General features: G+C 27.9%; 2 protein-coding genes across 3 annotated transcripts; both read left to right on the forward strand.

Annotated features, from left to right (window-relative positions):
* The first annotated feature begins 5,636 nt into the window (after nt 1-5,636).
* On the forward strand, nt 5,637-12,955 carry LOC114123270 (sugar transporter SWEET1-like). Its single transcript, XM_027986177.2, has 6 exons — nt 5,637-6,334; nt 6,502-6,579; nt 6,808-6,931; nt 7,594-7,866; nt 9,171-9,290; nt 11,866-12,955. The coding sequence occupies exons 1-6, from the start codon at nt 6,264-6,266 to the stop codon at nt 12,007-12,009; spliced, it is 810 nt and encodes a 269-aa protein (XP_027841978.1). The 5' UTR covers nt 5,637-6,263; the 3' UTR covers nt 12,010-12,955.
* Nucleotides 12,956-14,828: 1,873 nt separating this feature from the next.
* LOC114123273 (heparan sulfate 2-O-sulfotransferase 1) lies at nt 14,829-19,278 on the forward strand. Of its 2 annotated transcripts, none has more exons than XM_027986180.2 (8): nt 14,829-15,823; nt 15,885-16,058; nt 16,175-16,502; nt 17,188-17,387; nt 17,466-17,545; nt 17,621-17,857; nt 18,022-18,182; nt 18,287-19,278. In XM_027986180.2, the coding sequence occupies exons 3-8, from the start codon at nt 16,319-16,321 to the stop codon at nt 18,580-18,582; spliced, it is 1,158 nt and encodes a 385-aa protein (XP_027841981.1). In that variant the 5' UTR covers nt 14,829-15,823; nt 15,885-16,058; nt 16,175-16,318; the 3' UTR covers nt 18,583-19,278. The 2 variants fall into 2 exon arrangements, with proteins under 2 accessions (XP_027841981.1, XP_027841982.1); XM_027986181.2 differs by having other exon boundaries at nt 15,888-16,058.
* Nucleotides 19,279-23,968: the final 4,690 nt, after the last annotated feature.

Here is a 23,968-nt window from a genome sequence, read left to right on the forward strand (position 1 = left end):
TGAATGTGAATATAATATGATTATGAGGTAAAGTGCGTTAATACGATATTTTTAGTGGTCCCCGTCCAAAATTAGCGAAGTACCTATAAATAAAGTGAAAACCGAAATTGTGATTTGTGAGTATCAATAATATTAATATATGAGTAGGTACCTATAGACAATTACGTACAATACAAGTTGTATTATGAATATGAAGTATACCGCATTAACGACTGGGTATATATGACTGTAGATAATGATGATGTTTATGTAAACACAGAATTAAAAGCAACAATTTAATAGACATTATTAGAATTCAGAACAATTAAATGTAGGTATAAGCAATAAAATAAAATAAACATTATTAATTTATAGTATATTATACGATTTATAATAAAATTATAGGACGTATAAAATAGAAACTGTTCTTATAAAATATTCTAACAGAGGTGAACTCTACAGTGGTGTTTGAAACTTTTTTGCCTTTGAGGCATACTTTTTGAGTTTTAAAAGATAGTGTTTTTAAATAAAAAAATTTAAGCAACCAACTCAAAATTTTTTTATTATAATTTATTAATTAATATTAATTTATAGTTAATTTATAATAAAATAATCTATATGCATTTTTTAACAAAATAATTTTTGTTAGTAAAAATTGTACAAAGTAAAATTTTCCAATACTTTTCTTAATACATTTTCAGCAAAATCGATTTTTTAATATTTTGTAATTCATAAACGAATAACCGTAGTATTTGAAATTTTTACCAAAACTTTAAATTGTGATTTTCTATGCGTAAATAAAATTATCTGTAAAAATAAATAAAATGTTATTATCTCTTTTGACATTTTGTAGATTATTAGGTAAAAATAATTATTAAAATTAAATTATTCGATTATTTTGTTGAGTTTTGTTATAACTTAAAGTATTTAAGTGTGTAAGTAGTAGCGGTACCTTCAATAATTAATATTAATAAATACATTTATAAAAATGTATACTACACATTTATAAAAAAAAAAACCATCCAAGTCCTTACGTAATATGGATATAATAATATTATGTTATTATGGTTCACGAGTTTTTTCAAATATTCACAGATAACTGCTGGTTACAAAATCACAACATTATGTAACAAAATTAACTGTATAATAATATTTTGTATACGACTATCTAAATTATTGCCAAAAAATCGTTTTACTTTTATTATAATTTCGTGACCAATTTTAATTGGTATTTTTTTTTTTTTTTGTATAAAATACCAGCTGTACTAATGTTGTACATAATTAAACAATACGTACATATTTTATGTACGTATTATATAGAATTTATTACATAGACAACTTTAATAAAATTATTAATAACTGATTTTGTATTAAAATTCCCGTTTTTTCGTTTTTATCTTTTTTTTTTTTGAAAACTGTTGGAAAATGTTTACTTTTGACCTCTATAATGCATCAAAGATATTTACTTTGCCATCGGAAATCACCCCCCGAAGTTTGAAACTGAAGCATTATTTCGACTATAGTTATGCTGTACACAGACACAAAAAAAAACACTCACACATCATATTGTAGAATCAATACAATCATCACTCCGTTCAGAATCTAAAACAATTATAATTTGATAGTTTGGCATTTATTACAAATATTTGACAAATATTTTATTTTTATAGATCGGATAGAAATAGAATCACTTGACTTGTTTTTACATTGTTACTTTATGTCTTTATGCACACAGTAGGTATACAGGCATAAAAACAAGTGCGTTAATATTTTCGTATTAGTAACATAAATTCAATATCCCGAGCACATTTTTTGAACAGCCCTCATTTGATCTCAATTAATTACCTAACTAATGTAAAAAAACCAGTCATGCATTTTCGTATTTGGAAAATTAATTAAAATAGCTACTTTTTCAAAATCAGTATTAAATTATTTGGAAAATGAATTGCACTTAAGAGGCTTTAAATTACATGAAACATTATTTACCTATACGATAACTTCGTATGTTGTATTATTTTTGAAAAAAGTGACATTTTTGTGAAATGCGTATTATAATATTTGTGACTAACATAAAATAAATATAATCGATACATAAACGACGACGGCGCGCGATGACTGTTATCGTAATCGCGTTGCCTCAAGACCGCATAGCCGGCGATGGCGACGCCGGATTAAATGTCCTACAACACGCCCACTCCAACGCCGACAAACCAGCTTCACGAGTTCACGGTGAATTTATTTATCTCTAATCGTATTGTAAATCGTGTGTCGGACATGAATAAATACATCATCTGTTTAGGGTGAAGCACGGTGACGGTCCGTGCTGTATGAGACAATAATGCTACTCCTCAAAATTTTATGACTATACAAATTATTCTTTTTTTATCCTGCATAGTATAACGAGATACTGCAGGCAGTTTTTGAACTTCACATTACTATACCACCAAAAATTCTGTGGATTAATCAAAACTGTACTAGTAAAAATAAACTAACATTCGAACTATTTCTTATTTTAATTGAAATTAAATAAAAACAAACATAATATTGTAACGTTTTTTTACATAATTATTTGTATTTTATAAACATAATATGCACAATAGGTTCATCGTATACATATTATATACATATACAAGTAGTATATACATATCACATAGCAGATAGCTTATACATCTCATAAACAATCACGTAAAATATATAATGCTGAATAGATATTAAGCCCCTCCTGTGATGTCTCATGCATGTTTTATTATTGTAAAGCTATACACGGCTAAATACGAATATGAAAGAGACAGGCAGTTCCCCGCGATTACCATCACGCGCACACGAGCTCCGAGATAGCCCTATAGTTTTGAACACGTTGTTCGTGAGTAATTATAAACTTTTATTTGTTAATAATTATTTGGATCAATCCACATTTATTTGTAACATTAAAAACCTAAATACCATTCGTGCTCCCGAGCTATACGGTTAAATTATATTCATAAGAAACTAACTTCTTCCCTGAATATCCTATATATTTAACTAGTCATCCTCGACCACGTTACAATATAATGCGATTAAAATAATAATGCTCTGAAAAACATTGACGCGGTCTCGTGCAGTACGAACGCACTCGCGACGTACAAGCGCCTCAGCGCCGAGGCGTCTATAATATTATATACAGTCAATGCTTATTCAGTACCTATATTTTTTCAGATCTACTGTGGCTCACATGTAGGTACAAACAATTTCATGAACACTATAAATTGTATAAAATTTGACTAAATAATCATAAATGAAGTTATTTAATTTTAAACATATATCCACGATTTTTCAAATTTAACTGATCCAGCTGGATAGACATTTAAACTATTGGTATAGTATATTAAATTACATAATTTAAGTCAAATAAGTGAAATAGGGTTTGGTAAATACCTATAACTTCAATAGTTCAATAAATATAATGTATAGGTATCTGTATAGTACTATATAGTTTATATTACTTAGACTCGTTTTATCAAATTGGTTTACGTTATAACCAAACCATCTGTCAAATGTAGTTCAAATTGTTCGCATACCTTGACACATATATGATATATTTGTCAGTATTTGTTACGGATATGTATAATAACTTATTATAGTAAAAGGTACTTGTACACGACGATGTACATATTATATTGTACCTACATGTCCTACATGTTATTCAGTACATTAACATAATATACGATTATATAACTGTATGGTTTTGTATTGTCATCGCAGGTTTAGTAAATATTCGTTTTCGTTTTCTATGAAAGGTAGAGTTAAATAATTTGACAATGAATATGTATTTTATATGATTGGTTTATAAAAATGATAAATGATTATATATAGGAATAGACTAAAATGATAGCTAATTAGTAATTATATTAAGTATTATTCAAAATTAACCGTGCTTAAGGAACTTTATAACATAATTAGTACCTAATGCTAATAATAATCCAGCTAGCATAGTTGGCATTATAATATTATTATTATATATCATATTATGTTGTATTATATTTTATATATGATTATAATCACCGGCATCCGAGAGCCCGCGCCGTTACGATGAGAGTAGTGGGGATCGATAAGCGATAGATCGTGAGACATATATATTTCGTTGCGTACTCAACATAGGTCTTAAAAGTTCTTGGACATTTTTGGTTATAAACTTATAAACCATCAATCAATCCGTTTGCGAGTTCCTCTGCTCCCATCTGCACAATATTTCTGATCGATTGAAACCTTATACGACTTTATATGTTCGGCCGTTTGCCCTGTAGGACTGGACAATGGTAAAACTTGTTCCTATTATTATATACGTTCGTGGCTACTATGCTTTTTTTTTGCTTAGCTTTGCGCCGCACTACAGGCGCGCTGTATGGTACAACATTAATACTTAAATGATTTTCGTGTAAATATACATTTATAGGTTATATAAATATAAATAGGTACCTATTTAAATTGGGTATTAGGTATGGTAATACATTATTATGTTCAATAATACCATATTTTATCAAAAAAAATTAATCATGTGTAGGTACAAAATAATAATTAAAATACCTAATTTTGAGATAAAATTGCAAATAGCCATACTAGGTTATTCGTTTTAGATTCTAAGCGGAGCGATGAATGTATTAATTTTACAATGGTGTATATATAAATACTTCAGTTTTCAATTTTAAAAGATGCTTTTGAATAAAAAATTAGATCTACAGTTAATACTTTAGGGAAGTTATAAATTAAATATTCAATATAATTAGAATACCTATAACCTATACATTTCTAAAAAAGAATTATGTGAATTTTATAGGTACCTATTGCACAGTTGCTGCTCTAAAAGTTTTTGTTGAACTATTTAAACATTTTAAACCAATAAACGTATCCAAAAGAAGTCATTCCGGAATAAAAAAAGTTTTATTAGACGATCTAAATTAGAGATACACAACAATCGTTCATTTATTATGTATATGTATGAATTCATACATTTTGTTTTGAAAAATAGGTTTACTATTTTATTTAAATTAAAATTATAAACTCGATTTTAATTACATATTTTTTTTTTTTATAAATAATTAAAAATTATTTGCTGGGTCATAATTATTGAGAGATCAAGATGATCAATGAAGATTAAATATGAGTTCTTATTGTATATAAAAATACATAGGTACAATTTTTTTTATGCATTTTAAGTTAAAATTTTGACGATATTCGTTAAAATTGCATAAAATTGTAATCTATAATTTGTACCTATAGCTATAAATTAATCAAAACTATTTTTTATACCTAATATGTAAGTTTTGAAAATCAATTACACGATTTCTCATACAATTTTTATCGACGATTTTATTTTATTCGGCTGACCGGTTGAGTACCTAAGCGGTAACGTTCGATAGCAGTTGTAGTATTCCGCCGTTTGCTGCCACACCGGATTTGGACCGTTTAGAGGCAACTGCAGGTAATGGCATAATATAATAGGTAATAAATCTTAATAATCATAAATTGTAATAACACACCATTGTGTATTTGCATCATGGTTGAAATATTTCAAAGAATTATACTCAATAAAAATATGTTCATGGTTCGCATAAACACCACCTGTGCGTTAGCAGCTGCAGCAGCTCTAATGCCACCAAGCGCTCATAGAGTGATAACCGAAAAATGATAAGGTTCCGAGACGAACAAAACGTCAACATAATTATCCGCATTATCGATACACGGCAGCTTCACAATAATAATTATAATATTATGATCCGTGGGTAGTTTTTCGTCGTATACGCGGTATCTCCGTAGTTGTCATGGTGGCCGTCGCCGCCGCCGCTATCATCGACTTTTTGAACAAACAAGCGCATAACAATTTATTAATAGTGTTATGTAGCGCGCGCAGTTGAATTCGAACGTCAATATTAGCACAGTTCGCGTTAAACGTGCACAACAATACCAAAAATCATTGGAATTTTGCGTACCTACCGCGTTCGAACACATTTTCTACCGCCTCCGGCGACCGGTCTCGATGCAAGACGCACGCGCCGTACGATCCGCGTTTTAAGCCGTTTCGTCGTGCACCGTAATGACGTGGTGCTGTCGCTATTGTTGCCGTTGCAATAACTCTGTTGGTCGCTGTACGCTGCGCGTTCACCGCCTTCGACAATTCGGCGACCAAGTCCCGCGGCGGACCGTTTCTCTGGCCGTTCGTCGACACCACAGCCGGTGCGACTTCTGAAGCGCACGCAAGACCCAAGTCTCGGACTCTTACAGGCGTATCGACGACCGTTGCGTCCGTGATGTACGACTTTGAGTATGCGCTGCGTTTGTCCGCTTCGGCGTGCACTTGTGTCCAGTTCTTGTCCGGGCTGTGAGTATACCACAACGCAGTAGTGCGATAAATAAACACAATTTACTTGTGTGTCTACATTGACTTTGACTGGTTGTTGCCGAAGTCTTTGTGCATTGGATGCTGTCGTGTTGACTGCACCAACCGATAATCGACGAGTTATTAACTCCGATATTGTTTTGTTACAGTTTGATATGTGCTAATTTCGTGAAGAAGGGCAAAGTATCGAACGAATCCGTAGTACCATTTGTCACTGGATTTCTGTCGTAAGTTATTTCGTTTCTTGACTTTTACAACTTAGTCACTGTGGTCTGTGGTAGATAAATGAATTCATTTTTTGACTGTGATCTTTTTTCCTACATAATTATTACACTGGCATAATATTAATTAAAACATCATAATTGTTACCAAACTATTACCTAACATAAAATGTTAAATGCCAATCATTAGGTATTCCTATTAAGTATTAATATTATTATACACAACTGTTTTAGGTGTGCACTGTGGCTGTATTATGGTATGATATTGGTTAACAGCACATTAGTGTCTGTTAATGCTTTTGGCTGTTTGCTATTTGCAATATACACGTGGATATACTATAGATACACGTCCAAAAAAGTAAGTTATTCATAAAGCAATTTTTTTAGTATAAAATTAGTTGAAATATTGTATACAATTTACATGTTTTATAGCAACAATAGGTAACATTTAGTCCTAAAAAAACACTAAATATGCAAGCATTTATACATTTTTAACATTTTTTTCTTGTAGTTTAATTTATTAATATTTAATACAATTAATAGTATCTAATATTAGACATAGACAATAAGTTTGTAAAAGTATACACTCGAATACTACTTAATTGACCTAACAAAGTAGAATTAACTAAATAAATGATTCAAAGAAAAAAATATCATTCTAAAACCGAAAAAAAATCTTATTTTACTATGGAACATATAATTATAGTTTAGTCATGACATTTTGTTGCTGGTACAAAACAAATATGCAATATACTAAATATGATTGAAATCTTCTGCCCTATACATTACAATTTAATTAAAATTTAATATATTTTTTTTAATATTTGTAAATATAATACCTAATTAAAGTATACAGACAAAGTGGATAGTATTGTCCTTATTTAAAATATAACTTGTTTTTCAACAAAATCTTAATATTTTTTTGTTATCTTGAATAGGTTTACTTATTGGCTGTAAATTATATTATTTAACTTAAAACTATTTGTTTATATAATAACATGTTTGCTTTTGATACATTAGAAACGAGTGGTGCACTATGCATTAACAGCTATTGGCTTCATTGCGTGGGTTGTGTTTATTACTCAAACAGATATACATCAAAAGCAGTCAAAAAGTGTGTCATCCGTAGAATTACATCAGCATCAATCAGTAGACGTGGCGGCAGTAACACCTTTGGATATATCAGACAAATCTATCGTTTCCTCAACTGCTTATGATGCTGCTGTAGATCATGTAGGACTTTTATGTTCTCTAACAACTATGTTGTTTTTTGCAGCACCATTTTCAAATTTAGTAAGTGTCATGACTCATAGTTAAATTGTGTATTAATCATACCCACTTCATGCAATTGTATATTTCATAAAAAGTTATCCAATTCTTAAAATTAAACTATTTTTTCCACTTGATGATGTATTAAAAATGTTCATTAAGTGCATATCTCTTCACAAAATTTGATACTGTATAATTTTGTTTTACTAAACTAATGGTCTATATTACGAATATTATTTTGAAAAGTGTAGAATATGTTATTATTTATTTACTTAATGAAGGTAGGTTAGGTATGTAATAGGTAATTTTCATTTCATTTGTAATGTTTCTAATTTTATTTCTGTACCTTCACCTTGCTGAATTATCAGCATTTTCAAATATTTAATATCTTTCATACTCATAACTCACTTAAAAATTAAAATATTGCAAAGAACCAATGAGATAATATAAATAATGTTCTTATCTTTTAATTTGATAATAGTTAAATTTACTCTTAAAACTTAGGCTATCAGCACAAATTTGGAACTGCTGAACCTAAATATTGATATAATATACATTATTAAGACAAAGACTATACATGTGGGTCTTACATCTTAATGAAATTTTTAAATATTTCACCAAGTGGAAAAAATGGGTTGTATTTCATGAACTAGATATCTTATTATGAAATGTACAATTTCATTAAGTTGATGTGACATATACATATATAAGTAATAATTAGGGCTTGGAAGTTGATGCATTTTGCATTTTTTTTTTTGGAACTTTTTAGATGATGCTCTCCTTGGCCACAAATCTGTTTCATTAGCATGTGAATCTGAATAACTAATTTTTATCTAACATTTTTTGGTGTTTTTACTTTTTAATTATTTTTTGACATTTTAGGTCATTTTCCCGCATTTTTAGTCATATTTACTGATTTTACTCTAAATCACTTCTTTTTGATCATTATGCAGATAACTTAAAACTTGGAAATTATCACAAACAAATATTTGTATTTTTTTCCCCCTATTTTAAGGCCATATTTTTTGTCAATTTTATGTCATATTTTGAGTAATTCGTAGCTTTGATAAATTTATGTATAATTTTATAGTAAAATAGAGTAAAATATTTTTAAAAAAATGTATTTTTATTAATTTAAAACTAATATTTGTAATTTTTTAAAGACATTTTTTGCTATTTTTATGTCATATTTGCATTTTTTTACATCATTTTTTATTGTTTTTAAGGTCATCAACTTCCGAGCCCTAATAATAACATTATAGGTTCTGTAAACAGTATCACAAACACAGACTATTATTAATTATTTACTAAATTTAAAATTGTTGTAGATTCATGTAATAAGAACTAAAAATACAGAGTCAATGCCGCTGCCATTGATTGTAATGACATTCCTTGTTTGTGCTCAGTGGTTGGTTTATGGCCGAATGTTACGTGACAAGTTTATTATGGTAATTTACAATCATATAATTATAATTAGATCTTTAAAATAATATTACAGACTACAGTATAATAATATTATATATATGCATTTAATCAAGTCAGGTATTTTACTATATTTTACCTAGGCATATAATCAAAGAATTTGATTTTTATGCAATTTCACTATCCGCCTAGACACTTAGTTAAATGTCTATTTCAAGTCAGACAAATAATAAAAATGAAACATTTTGTATTATTTTAATAAAATGAAAAAGTTATCGGTTTGAGAACTTAAAGTTTTTTTCATTTAATTATTAAAAATTATTGGTTACCACTATCAAAAAAATTAAAACGCTATATCACAGATTAAGTTCCTCTCAATGCGATTTAAAATTTTGGTAATTTTGATATAAATAATAAATATCAAGGGAGTAAAGTTGTCCCACGCAATCACTTTTTAACTGTGTTACGCGTGTATAAAACAGAAACAACACATGCGGGTATCGTGTCCTCTTAACTATTTAACTATACTTTCTATTAATTATTTATTGCTATTTTTTATTTATTAATATGTGAAACACTTAAGATATATGACATATGTTTAATTTTGTGTCCATCGGTACTATTTTTTTAAAACTTAAAATATAAATAAATATAAGTAATTACTAGGTGTGATAGATGTTCTATCTTGTACGGGCCGGGAGCGTATAATAGTAACACAGAACATGCCCGGTCACCAAACTACTTCATACGCTGCCCGCCTCACGCCTGTACCTAACCTGTATGTATGTGTGTATTGTGTATATTTATTTAATAATATTTGTATAGCGATTCAAGAAAAGTGAACGGGTTCGCCTAACAAAACTCCGAGTGCTAGTGTGCGGTGGGTGTGTATGTGTGTATATTTGTGGGTGTGTAAACGATCAACTAATATTAAAAAATTGTAACACGTTTCAAGTAAAAATGAGTTGCTATATGCCTGTATAATAATACACAAATTAAATAATATAAAAATATACAAAAATATATAAAAATCACAGCAACATCAAAATATTATATATTATATTATGGCCCCCTTGGCCCAACAGACTAAAATATAATATTAATAAATCAAGCCCTTATGGCTAAACAAGATAAATATAGCTTAAAGCTTTACTATTTAAGTAACGGATATTAATTTATTGTTGCAAACAATATATTTGCGCGCACTGTTGCAACAACGGACGGGAAGCGAGAACTGCAGGACATATAATATTATAATATCATACAGCTGACGGACAATACCTCGATCACGTAACTACCATAAATTATATAATAATTCACAATCGACAATATAACAATCAAACAAAAATAACATAAATAACATAAAATATAAATATAACGACTGGCGCGCGTGAATGTGTGTGTGTGTGTGTGTGTGTGTCGGCCGGCGATGACAGAAAAGATAGGATACCTGACTTGCGTAATCTGGTCGTGCGTATAATATAATTATGTATTTATGTCAATCCTATACGGGCCTCAATAGACGTAGATGATAGTACGATTATATTATATACCCCAGAGGTTTCTAAACTGTGGGTCGCGATTATAGTTTTGGTGGGTCGCGCTATATTTTTGTATTAAAAAATAAAAATAATATTGTATATTTTTATATATTTTTTGTTGTAAACAACTGATTCACTAAAAAAAAAAAATGTCATTCATTGATTCATTGATATTGTGGGTCGCCAAATTTTAAACAATTTAGGAACCTCTGATATAACCCTAGTCTAAATACGAGTAATGAGTTCCATATTACACTCGTATTCTTATTAATTAAAAATAAAAGTTCTATTGTTTTTTACCCTGGAAAATAAACGTAGGTACTTGGCTGTATGAGAACCTCATCTTGTGTTATATTTAAAAAAAAAAAAATTTTAATGCTCTAATAAATGCCACTAAACAATAACTTGTAATAACTAAAAATTTACAAAAATTTATAATTATAATATAACCTTTTTATTCATTTTTTATTCTCATACTATCACATATAACATATTTAATAAGCTATTACCTACCTGTATATATTTATGATTTAAATTTTAAAACAATAGTACTGATGGACACAAAATTAAATGTATTTCATATACCTATGTGTTTTATATATTATTATTAATAAATAATACCTAGGTTTTATATATATATACATATATAAAGGCAATAAATAATAGAAAATATAATTACAGTTTTAATATAATAAATATTTCATTTTTATTATTTGCCTGCCTTGAAATAGGCATTTAGTTAAATGACTAGGTGGATAGTGATATTGTATAAAAATCCATTTCATTGTTTATATGCCTAGGCATTTATTAAAATACCTGATTTGATAATATGCCTACGACACATACATAATTTATATATATTTATATTATATAGTTATATTTTGGAGTTTCTTAATTCATATTTTATATAAATAATAAAATCTTATTTTTCTTATATGAATATCACCAGTAAAACTATTTAGTAATAGTGATTATGGTAAACTTCTTTTATAATATTAGTATTAGTATATTTTATTTAATGTTCTACATAGTTATCATTGATGAATTTGTTTTGTTTTAGTACCCAAATGCTGTCGGATGTATGCTTTCTATCATACAACTAGCCCTATTTGTTATTTATCCTAGAAAATCTAACGTACCATTGACCTCCGAACTATATAATCATCACCATCCATATCCGTTTATAAAATTAATGGATGCATGAATGTAAATTTCAGTATTACTTTATCAATGTCCATAAGTCCTTTGAGTAGCTAATGTTGTTGCAGTCTCAACGACAGTAACGTTTTATCAGAGAAGTACAAAATACTAAAATCTAAAACTAAAAAAATTTAAGTATTGTTATGATGTTATTATTATTAAACATATATTCTAAGTGTTACACTTGTGATATTTATATTTTATATTATAATTTAACTTTAATTATATTTAGTTATTATGTTGATCTACACCATTAGTCGTAGTATAATTGATAAATTGTGTTGTTGTTGCTGAATTTATGATGACTGTTGTTATGTTTTTGTCAGTATTGTATTTTATAAATTATTTCCTACAAAAATGTAAAACAGTAGTCAACATTTTCCTCAATCATTGTATATTATTACTTATTAAATACTACTAATGTTCCTTCTAATTTTTAGTTAGGGCAATATAAGAAGCCTCACCATTGTATCACTAATATCCAATTTAGCAGGAAAGCAAATTATAAAATACATTAATGTGCAATGTATTTATTTTAAGCCAATAAGTATTAAAAACCAAATTATTGATAATGTAATATTATAGTTATTTCAAAAGCAAAGCCGTAACTGGGGGAATGGTCCAGGGGTTCAGACCCCCCTCCCAAAATTTTTAAAAGTAGAAATATTAAGTGTATAAATTATAGATAAAAATGACAAGTGTTCAATATCTATATATTTAAAAAAAATGTTGAACCCGGGCCCCCGAATTTTTTTTTCAGTTATGGCCTTGTTAAAAAGTATTATTTTTGTTTTTATTTTAAAAATATGTTATAACATAATAATATTATGTACCTTGTACTTTAAAACTAATCTAAAACTGTGTATGTCAACAAACAACTACGGATATTAATATTTTGTATTACCACCATTATCATTGAATTACTTAAAATAAATAAGTAAAATATTTAATTTTTTCTCAATTATTTAATTATAATAATAATGTACTTATATTAATTAATTATTCTATTAAAAAAATATCAATTGAATACTTTTTATTCAAAAACTATTTTCACTGCAAGTATGGAGTTTTGAGAAAATAAGGTTTGAATTATTGCATGACACTAATATTTAAATGTATAACCATTAAAATTTGAAGTAGTATAAAACTTAAATATTTCACAAACAAAATTTATTAAATTTGGAAAATTCTCTATTTCACATTGTTAAATTTAAACATTAAATACTAATCCATATTATTGAGTATCGTTTGTGCAATTACTAAATTGTAGTTAAAGCGTGAAGATAATAGTAGTTATAATTAAATGATTATTATTTATGAACATAATACTTAATACTTATTGAATATTAATAAAAATCAAAGATTTTTAAATAAATAGAAACAAAAGAGTGTCATTTAGAACGATCTCTAAAAAATCTGTATTATCTACATAGTTTGTCTTATGTTAATTAATTGTTAATAATTAGCAGAAAAATATACAGTGTATTATTTTTACTAATGGGGTGGGGGACTGGATGAGCGCTTGTTTTCTCAACAAATCCATTAAATGTTATCTAATAATAATACTTGTAACAAATTAGATAAGATTATATTGTGCTCTATACAGTTTAGAGTAATCTAGAGTACCTATTGATCAATAAAGACTTAGTTTCAAATCTCAATCGACTTTATGATTAACTTAATTTAATTAAAAATATATACTTTTTTTCTTAACAGTTACTAAAATAATTATCAAAGTAGGTGATTTCTGACTAACTATCAAAATATGTACTAAAATATAAAAGTATGGCTTTAAAATAAAAATTATACTTATATATTATTTAGCATATAATAAGATCAACCAGGTTAGTATATAATAATTGCACAAATAAAGGCTTTCCCTGTCATGAAAGGTCACATCACTCACATCTATTGATATAGGCATTTAGTAATTTATGCTTGTGAACATTTTTATAATTCACAGATTATATTATCCCTTAAACTATTTATTTAAATAGACCACTATTGTGTTTGAAAGCTTTTACGTTATTTCAGTTATATGATTGTATACAATTTAATAGTTTAAAATAATATTCTTTTATTTTCAAGTTCAATAAGTGAAATGAAATAAATGTTTGTGGTAAATTAATGATGCATTTTTTAATAGTTTTTTTATTATAATGATTTTTATTAAGTATTAGGATAGTGTTATAACTTATAATTGTCCAGTTTATACCGCAGACTTAAGGTTTATTGTTGTATAAAGAGTTTATTTTCTTAAAACTGTACTCCAAACATTAACACAATATTTAATATACCTTATTAAACATTTATTAAGTAAAATAAATATTTAAAAGAATAGCAAACTATATCAACTAAGGATGTTTTATACAGTGTTGATGAATCTTTGTTAATGGCATGACTATTAACTACTTACAAAGCAAAACCCTGTCTAAACGTCATTAGTAGCTAAAAATAGTTGTATTGATTAATAAACTATATCGTATGTATTACATATGCTTACTAATTTAAAGAGTTCTCAATACTAGTTTCATTTATCATCAAAGTTATATTAATTAATTAATAAAATTGCTACCACTTTAGTATGTAACTTATTTAAAAGATATAAATAATGTATAGTTATACAACTGTGTAGTACAGTGTACTGTATTACATGTGTACTATAGGATATAAGTTATATCTTAAATTATGAAGCATATTTTATTCAATTTTGCCTTTCTTTTATATAGGATAAAATATTGTGAAGATCGTAAATTCATAATTTAAAAAAAAAATACAAAAAACGTTTATCTTGAATTTTTATGATTAAATATTATTATTAAAGAAACTATTATCTAGTTTATTAAGCAATGTATTAAAAAATAAATAAAAAATTGAGCATAGGTACCTCTATTGAAGACTGGATGGACAATTGGACAAACCATATAAAATACGTCATAACCCAAACAAATTAAATTATTAGGTAATTTACAAAGAAAACGGCATACTATACAATTCTGAAGTTACTATCGCTATGAAAATCGAACATCAAAAATTGGAAAAAGAATTAGTAATTTGATATTTTTAACGACAACAACGTGGATGTTGATTTAAGATTTTCATATAGCCAAAAATAGGTGTGCTGTTGTGGACCGTGGACACACAGACTCGCGGGTATTACAGTCGTTTGACTTTGGCGCTCCACTCATACCGATTGACTACCAATTGCCCATTTCGACGAGTAGCACATAACAATACGAAAATTTCATAAATAATCGAAGGAACGGGTCGGTAAACGGCGATCAAAGGTGTACAATGTTTATGTCGTCTCGTCGATTCACGATAATTAATATTATTATACATACGAATCATACGTCGTGTACTCGCGGTGTCTGCTGACAGTTCAAAAATCAGCAGCAACTTAGCAACTTGTTGAATAAAAATAACAATAACATTAATTAACACTTGTAGATGGGCAATAAACTATAAAGAAACCTATTATTATATATTATTAATTATTATCGTCGACGGGTGTTGGGAATTCATTTTTTTTTTTTTTGTTATCTATGCTGTCAGTTCACTGCGCTCGACGCTATCACTGCCGCGGCCGCCGCCCGCCGACGTCGTATCACCGACTATTCACCGTTGTCGTTATAAACAATAAGGCTATGCATTTTAACATTTCGACATTAAATATTTAAATCGTAGACGATTAAAGATCTTTATACATTTATACAATATCAGATATTACGTCCATGCCTTGAATACTTACAGTCTACACGACAGTACGTTTATTATAAATGTGTTATATATGTCGATACGGCCAGTGTTCATTATCAGTGAGTAAAGGATTTCAATTTGCTCAACGACGAGATTCATAACTATTTTCCCGTTTTCCAGTAGATACGATTCATGACAATAACGCCAGAGTTAACCGAACGGGATCAAGACTGAAACTGCTCATATCATAACTATTGACTCTACTTTTAACTCTACAGTATCCACTAGTATTTGTATACACGACAATTGTGCTTTTGTTGTTGTTGTCGGACGTAGCTGATATTTCGACAAATGGTGAGCAAGTAGATATTTTACTCTTATGAATACCTATACATCTTCACATACTCGCGTGTATGCTATTCAGCGATAAGTATTCGCAATCTCTTAGTATTTTACTGCCGTGTTTATAGTTGTTCTCTGGAAGTTGGTCGATTGAAATGATGGAGATGGATGATTATGTTCACGCTGCAAAGTTAACAATTACTACTCTCCACTTCTGTTAAGACTGCATAGACGGCAACAACAATTTGAACACTCTTCACTCCTTCACCATAATGTTTTTCAGGGTCAGACATCAGAAAATGGTACATGTGTACCTTGTCGTACTTGTGATACTTGGGATGTTAGTAGTACTGGGCGCAATGATAGCGTACCACGCATTATTGCGCGAACAGAATTTTCAAATTGAAGCAGCTGTAGCCAAATTGGTAAATGGCAATAGTAAATACCAGCATTTTGGTAAGTTTACACAAATCTATATTAGTATACTATGTACTTATTAATATTACAATGTAATAGCCAATGGCTATAGACACTCATAATAAAATAGATAAGTATGCTAGCCATTCTGTGATATGTATCTGGGTATACCAGACTTTTTGTCCAACTTTTTTTAAAACAAACTTTTCGTTCTAGATTTGTTTTCTCTTTAACTCCTATACAACATAATAAAATCTACATTCATCCAATATTATTATTTTTCTTTTGGATAATTTTATAATAAAATGAATTACTAAAACTATTATATTTTTGAGAGTATGGACCAATTTGTCAAAATATTGTCTCAAAACAATTTAATATTTGTTTAAATTTCCAAAAAGAAATTTTTATTTTTAAAGTCGAGTACAAAATTAAATTATAATTAAATGTTAGACCAATATATCAAACCTTAAAAAATATTATCCATCATAATATTTGTAATTGATGATTTTGTTCTAAGATTACCTACTCAAAAATTATTAAAAATTATTTTATATAAATGATTTTTATCTTATGTGGGTCCTAGAGATAATACAAATATTGCACTGATATCTTTAAATTAAAATTTTTGCTTATAAATTGTTTGTACTACTCATCTATTTTATTATAAAAATAGTATGATTTGTCACATCCATGATAAACATTATTAATTTTTGTATCACAGATTCATCTGCTTCACAGTACCGCCAAAACTCTGTCATGATTTTAGAAGAACAAAAGCCTTTGGTAATCTACAATAGAGTACCTAAGACTGGATCCACAAGTTTTGTCAATGTGGCCTATGACCTACATTCTCATAATGCATTTCGGGTCCTTCATGTCAATGTTACGGGGAATTCACATTTGCTTTCCATCTATGATCAGGTACTGATTTCCAAATCCATCTCAAACTTGTATTTATTCAATGAGTTAATTAAAATTAATAATTATTATTTCTTTCAGTATCGGTTTGTTGACAATACCACACGTTGGACACGGCCTGCATTTTATCATGGACATTTTGCATACATTGATTTTGAAAAGTAATTTTTTATTAACTTTGAACTCCTAACATACAAATATCATATTTTGATTACACTTAATGATTTATTTTAAAGATATGGATACAAGAGGCCATATTATGTTCAATTGTTACGTAAACCTTTAGATAGGTTAGTTTCATACTATTATTTCTTGCGGTATGGTGATGATTATAGACCACATCTTGTGCGCAAGAAACATATGGATTCATCAACAACATTTGATGAGTGTGTTGAGCGAGGAGGGTCGGATTGCCAAGCAAATCTACTGTGGTTGCAAATTCCTTTCTTATGTGGTCAATCTGCTGACTGTTGGTTTGTATATTATTCTTTTTATTATTACAACTGATGATGCATCACTAATAAGTAATGTAGTTTTTTACAAGTTTTTTTTAAAATTATAATATAGGTACATTTATTATTATTATGCCCAATATGTTTACAATTTAGTTTATGGTTTAAAAAATATTATTCCATAGGATTCCTGGAAGTGAGTGGGCATTACAACAGGCTAAACGCAATGTTCTTGAAAAATATACTTTAGTTGGAATTACCGAACAAATGGGAGAATATTTACAAATGCTTGAACTTGTGATTCCTGGTGGGATGTTTCGCAATGCTTCTGAACATTTCAAACACAGTATGTATAAATGGTCTATATTTTATTTACTACCCTATGATGTATTATTGTATTTTAGTTCTGTTTATAGCTTTAATTAATATATTATAATATTATAATTGTAGGTTCTAAATCACATCTAAGAAAGACTGCCAAAAAATATCCCGTCTCTCGGAAGACCATACAAAAATTTCACGAATCCACAGTTTGGCAAATGGAAAATGAACTGTATGCATTTGTTACCAGAGAGTTTGCTTTTGCATATGCTAAACAATTTCCTAATGTCTCGTCAGGACTTGCTGGCACTAAGAAAAAAAATGTAAAAATTAGTGACTTATCTCCACCTAATTTCCGATATGAAAAAATATATCCAAAACCATCACAACAAAAAAAGAAAAAAAGCACTGCTCATGTACAATGAATTTTATTTTATTTTTATGACTATATACAGTAGTACCCATGTTGAAAATAAAGTACTACTTAAAACTATTTTTAGTTTATTTAAAATATGATGTGTAAAAATATCTCAAATCCATCGTGTATAATAAACTAAACTATGTATTCTATATTTTTATTGACGCCAAAAGTTATTATTTATAATAATGAATTTGTTTTAAATGTTGTCTGTTAAACTGTTGTAATTTCTTTTTTTTTATATGTATAATATACAATTTACTTGACATCAAGTATAGTTAAAATTAAAACTGTTATTTTTATACTTGTAGAGAATAATAATTATAGAACAACCAATATTGACTGAATTTATAATATTTATTATTTGTTTTTACTTTTTATTATTTATACTCAATATTCTTGATAAAAAATAAAAATGGGAATTTAGTTGTAAAACTGCATTGTTGATATTTTTTCTTTTACTTTACTTATTGGTCTATCACATAATAAATATTCGGTAATAAAATTTTTTTTTACTTGTTTTTGTGTACTATTAGGGTATTAGATTATTATTATTATTATAAAGAAATAATATTAATTCAATATAATAGTTTATAAACCACAAATTTAATTATCTTATTATGTGATATGATAATGTGTACGACTGTAAGCTACTACTTCATGCTTTGAATAAATATAGATTGTAAACTAGATTGCAAATTTATGACCTGTGTTATTTTTGTGGAATCACAGGTGTATGAATAATATGGCTTCAATGGGCAGAAAATATTTTATAAAATTATATTATAATATGATTTAGATATGTAGTCCATAGAAATGATTATTAATGTACAAATGGTGATTCATATTTGGAAATTTTGATGTGTCAATACTAAAAAATCTTTTTCTATAATTACAAAATAGACTAAATCAGCTACTGTCTACAACATGTATTAATTTGATAAAAAATATTCCAAAAATTCAAGTTTATTATTAAGTGTATTATTTACACAATAATTTAATAACAAGAGATACGAGTATTAGTTTGAAACAACTAACAATCACATTTTTCTTTTTTAGAATCCTATTGGCTATTATTAACTTGTTATGTATTAATTATAGGAAATGTGTGATAATATGAAAATTATTAGTTCTTAATTAATATACTGTTCTGTAGTAGTCATAATGATTCATGAGAGTCTAAGGAACATTTTATAGTCAACTTCTTATACACTTGACTGTCTACTTTATCCCTGTGTTTAAGTGATAATATATGATCATACAAAATTGAAAATATATATACCAAAATAAATATTTATGACCATATACATGAACTGGAAAGGGTTTAAAGTACAACTTAAAATCTAACAAGGGCTCATCACTTCATATTTTATAAATTATTTAAAAAAAAAAATGATAATTATAATTACAGTTACACGCTTACACTTGATATTTGTAAAATTAACATTTTTTTTTTTTAATACTATTCACACGGTTTGAAGTCATTACAAAACATTTTTGGAAAAGATATATTCCTTATAATAGTTTTATATTTGTAATCTTAAAGCTTTTTACTAATATGAATAACAATATATTTTTACATTTTTAGCAGGATATTTTTTTGAGTACTTTAATACATGAAACTAAGTAGTTAACACATAACTGCCATGAGGGTGATTTTCGACATTCATTAGAGTTTTAAATTTGACCATGAGGGGTAAATTTGTCTCTCATTGCTATGTCGTTTTTGTACCTTCGTAGGATCAAATATTCTCTAAGTTACAGTCTACATAAACTACAATCAAATTCTCTGTTATCAAGTGGTTAAAGCCCTTAAAGGGATCCACTTGGTATTTAAATATTTGCATTTCTTACAAGTGATCAATTATTAATTTAATTAAAGTTTGGCCATAACTAATTTTGGCCCTTAAGGATAATACGCTGATAAAGGCAAGGCAGTCTATGTGTATAACTAAGGTACTAAGGTACTAGTTTACAAGTATCAAAAGTATTTAAAGTAGAGTAACTTATGTGTTGTAACTATACCTGGCCTAACCTAACCACTTTACTGTTTAATAGGTATCGAATGTATCCGATCATTGAGTAAGTCCCTATATAATGTATATGTTAGATTTTAGTAAAATAATAAATCATTGCATATTAAATATTGATATACTTACAAAAACGATTCTGAACTATGCCACTATGGTTTATGGCAAACTATCGGCCTACATACACGTAAGAATAAATAAAAAATATATGATGATATATTTACATATTATAGTAATTTATTTTAATTGTAGACTGAATTCATTTTTGTTGTAAACATTTATTGAATTTTGTTATATTGACATATTGTTAATATTAATAAACTATAACTATGATAATAGTTTAATATATTATGTATAATATTATTACATTAAGTAATAAGTTAACTTTTGAGTCAATAGTATTAAAAATAATGAGATTTATTGTAGAAGTATAGAGTGGTGTGAATAATTTAGTGGTTTATGTAGTAGCATTAAATGAATCTTAATTTTTTGAAAATGTCAGTATAATAATATACCTACGTATAAATTTTAAATCTCCATATAAAAATTTATTCTTTTTAAATATTTAATTTTGCCCTAATTGTAACTTAAAATATCAATTAAAATAGGTACTCGTGAAGAATTTTGTATTATAATATTTTCAATTTATTTGGCGGAGCAAAATTTTTTTATCAACATTAATAGAACAAATTTAAAATTTCTTTGAATAGTTTAAAATATTTTCGGAATATTACCATTTTACAAAATGTTAACAAAATGCTAATATAAACTTTTGTTGAAAATTTTAACTACCTATTGTTTTTAATTATAGAACAAAACTTACAAAACAAACTAGAAAACCGATTTTATCAAAAAAATAGTTTTTTTTCGTAAACATTTTTCGGATAAATATATTAATTACCATTTACCTATAGTACAGCATTAGCAAACGATCAATACTTTGAGAAACAAAACAAAACAATTTATATTGGCACGTGCGCAGCTGTGTTTATCCTTTGACGGCACACATTTACGGCCGACAGGACTCGCAAGGACACGCTCTCGTAAACCACTTTCGTACCGATTATAATATAATATATTATATGTCATGGTTATTATTATAATCTGTGCCTTGAACTTGAATCGAAACCATGTCCATTTTGATAATATCGTCGACGACGTCGATGAAACGGAGTTCACCGTACCAGGGTCGCACGAGCTCGGCCGTCGACGGCGGCGTAGCGGTGTCCGAGCGGGCGGCGGCGGCGACGGTGCCGATAGACGACGGCACAACTACAACTACGAACTGCCGACCGCATACGTTCCTGGTACACGTTTCTGATCGGTTTTGTTCGAACCATTGTTCGTTGAGCCGAGATTTTTACGTCGCCCGACGTGTGTGTGTTTTGCACACTATATACTATACTATACTACACTCGATGTAAGCGCGGATCCAGAGGGTGGCAGTAGTGGCGTATTTAGGGGGGGGGGGGTGATATGGGTGTTAGAACACCCCCCATCGGCCGTATGTATTATGTTGTAGGTAGTTGTTGTCTTAGTATTAGTACCTATTATTTAGGTATCTTATGTGCTTTAGAATAAAAAAGTTTTATACAACTTACACATATTGACGTACTTATTATAATAATTTTCATTAATATAATGATTTATTTCAATATATGGTTTTTGTTAATGTATTGTGGGAGATGTGAGGGTTCCTCCCCCACCTTCCACGACACTATTAAATGTTAAAACACCCCCTTAAAATGAATCCTAGATACGCCACTGAGTTGGACGGGTTAGGTTAGGTTATAATAATATTATTATATTATAATTTTGAATATTGGTATTGGTTTTTATTTTAGAATTTTTATTATTAAATTATTTAATTTAATTTTAATTATTATTATTGTACATGGAGAATAACAAAACAACATTATATTATCTACCTTTTATAATAAGTTTTTCTACAGTGATGAGAATTAAAACATACAACAGATCAACTATGACAAGAAAACTTTTACACAACCTAGCTCTGCTATCAATTGAAAGAGAAAAAGTGAAGAGTTAATACTAAATACAGACGAAATTTTAAATGAATTTGCACGTGATAAGTTAAGGAGATTAAATTTTTCAAATAACTGTATTTCCATTTTTTTTTTTTTTATTGTTAGTACTGAACTATTTATTGAAATATTCATAAATCATAAAATTGTTCTTCATTAAATCATCATTTTACTGTGTTATCTTTTGTGGTTACATTTACAGCCCCCCCAAAAGGCCAAAAAAATATTTCTGGATCCACGCCTGATTAGATGGCTTCACATACAGTAAATTTCAAAATTCAACAATCTATTGTGCTTATGTGGTTCAAATCAATAAACAATAATACATTTTTTAATTTTTACATTCCTATAAGACAAAAAAAATTGTATAACTGTATTTTACTTCAACTCCGTATGTAACATACCTATCATTAATATTTAAAACATTACATTTTAATTTAATAATATTAGATAGTACCTCGTATAGTCAATAAGTATAATATTACCATACTGTAGATTCGATATTTGCGTACTTAATACATTTGATTATTTGAAGTATACTTACAATGACTGACATTACAGATTACAATATTACTGTAGTTCATAAGTTGTATTCTTATATTTTTTTTTTTATTACTGATACAGGTATAGCGACCATTTATTATACAGCTCCCAATTACGCGTTAGTGCTTAGTATTATCAACATTTTCATTATTTACTGTATTGTAATTTATTTACTTATTATTTATCTTAAATGTATATGAATAACGTATCTATTTCCCTATAGTTAGATTAGGTTTTTATGCGAATAATTATAGTATGTATTTGCACGGCAGTTTTCGCAATTTACACGTTTTTAGATTTTGCATAAAATCAAAAATTACCATGAGGGCTGGAGAAACGTCAATATTATGTTTTTTATCAGAATTTATTTCTATATGCCAATTCAGTACGCAATTAGCATGAATTGGAACGAACAAACCCGAGATTTTATTATAAAATAAATAACTTGTCGAAACGCTAAGATACAAAAAAGTAAACACAGAAATATCATATTCTATAAACCTATATAGGTACATAGACGTATTAAAAAATAACATGTGCGTAGAAAAAATATTTTTAGATATCATGAAAAAATCTAATCTTGAATTTAGGGATTGTTGTTTTAAAAAGGTTTAACACTTCTGGTATTGTCAGAGAATTAAGATATACGTATACTGGTTACTGGTTTATTAATATAAACCGTTGATTATAACTATATGTAATATTTATGATCAATGATCATCGATCATTCTAAATGCGTAAACATACAGAGTACTAATTAAAAAAACATAATAGT

This window comes from Aphis gossypii, chromosome X (genome assembly GCF_020184175.1).
Source record: "Aphis gossypii isolate Hap1 chromosome X, ASM2018417v2, whole genome shotgun sequence".
Lineage (NCBI taxonomy): Eukaryota > Metazoa > Arthropoda > Insecta > Hemiptera > Aphididae > Aphis > Aphis gossypii.

Excerpts from the sequence above, each read along its gene's own strand:
- LOC114123273 (XM_027986180.2), top strand. The coding sequence starts at position 16,319 with ATGTTTTTCAGGGTCAGACATCAGAAAATGGTACATGTGTACCTTGTC. Across the intron at positions 17,388-17,465 it reads TGCTTTCCATCTATGATCAG|TATCGGTTTGTTGACAATAC; the intron begins GTACTGATTTCC and ends TATTTCTTTCAG. Across the intron at positions 18,183-18,286 it reads TTCTGAACATTTCAAACACA|GTTCTAAATCACATCTAAGA; the intron begins GTATGTATAAAT and ends TTATAATTGTAG.
- LOC114123270 (XM_027986177.2), top strand. The coding sequence starts at position 6,264 with ATGTACGACTTTGAGTATGCGCTGCGTTTGTCCGCTTCGGCGTGCACT. Across the intron at positions 6,932-7,593 it reads ATAGATACACGTCCAAAAAA|AAACGAGTGGTGCACTATGC; the intron begins GTAAGTTATTCA and ends TTGATACATTAG. Across the intron at positions 7,867-9,170 it reads CAGCACCATTTTCAAATTTA|ATTCATGTAATAAGAACTAA; the intron begins GTAAGTGTCATG and ends AAATTGTTGTAG.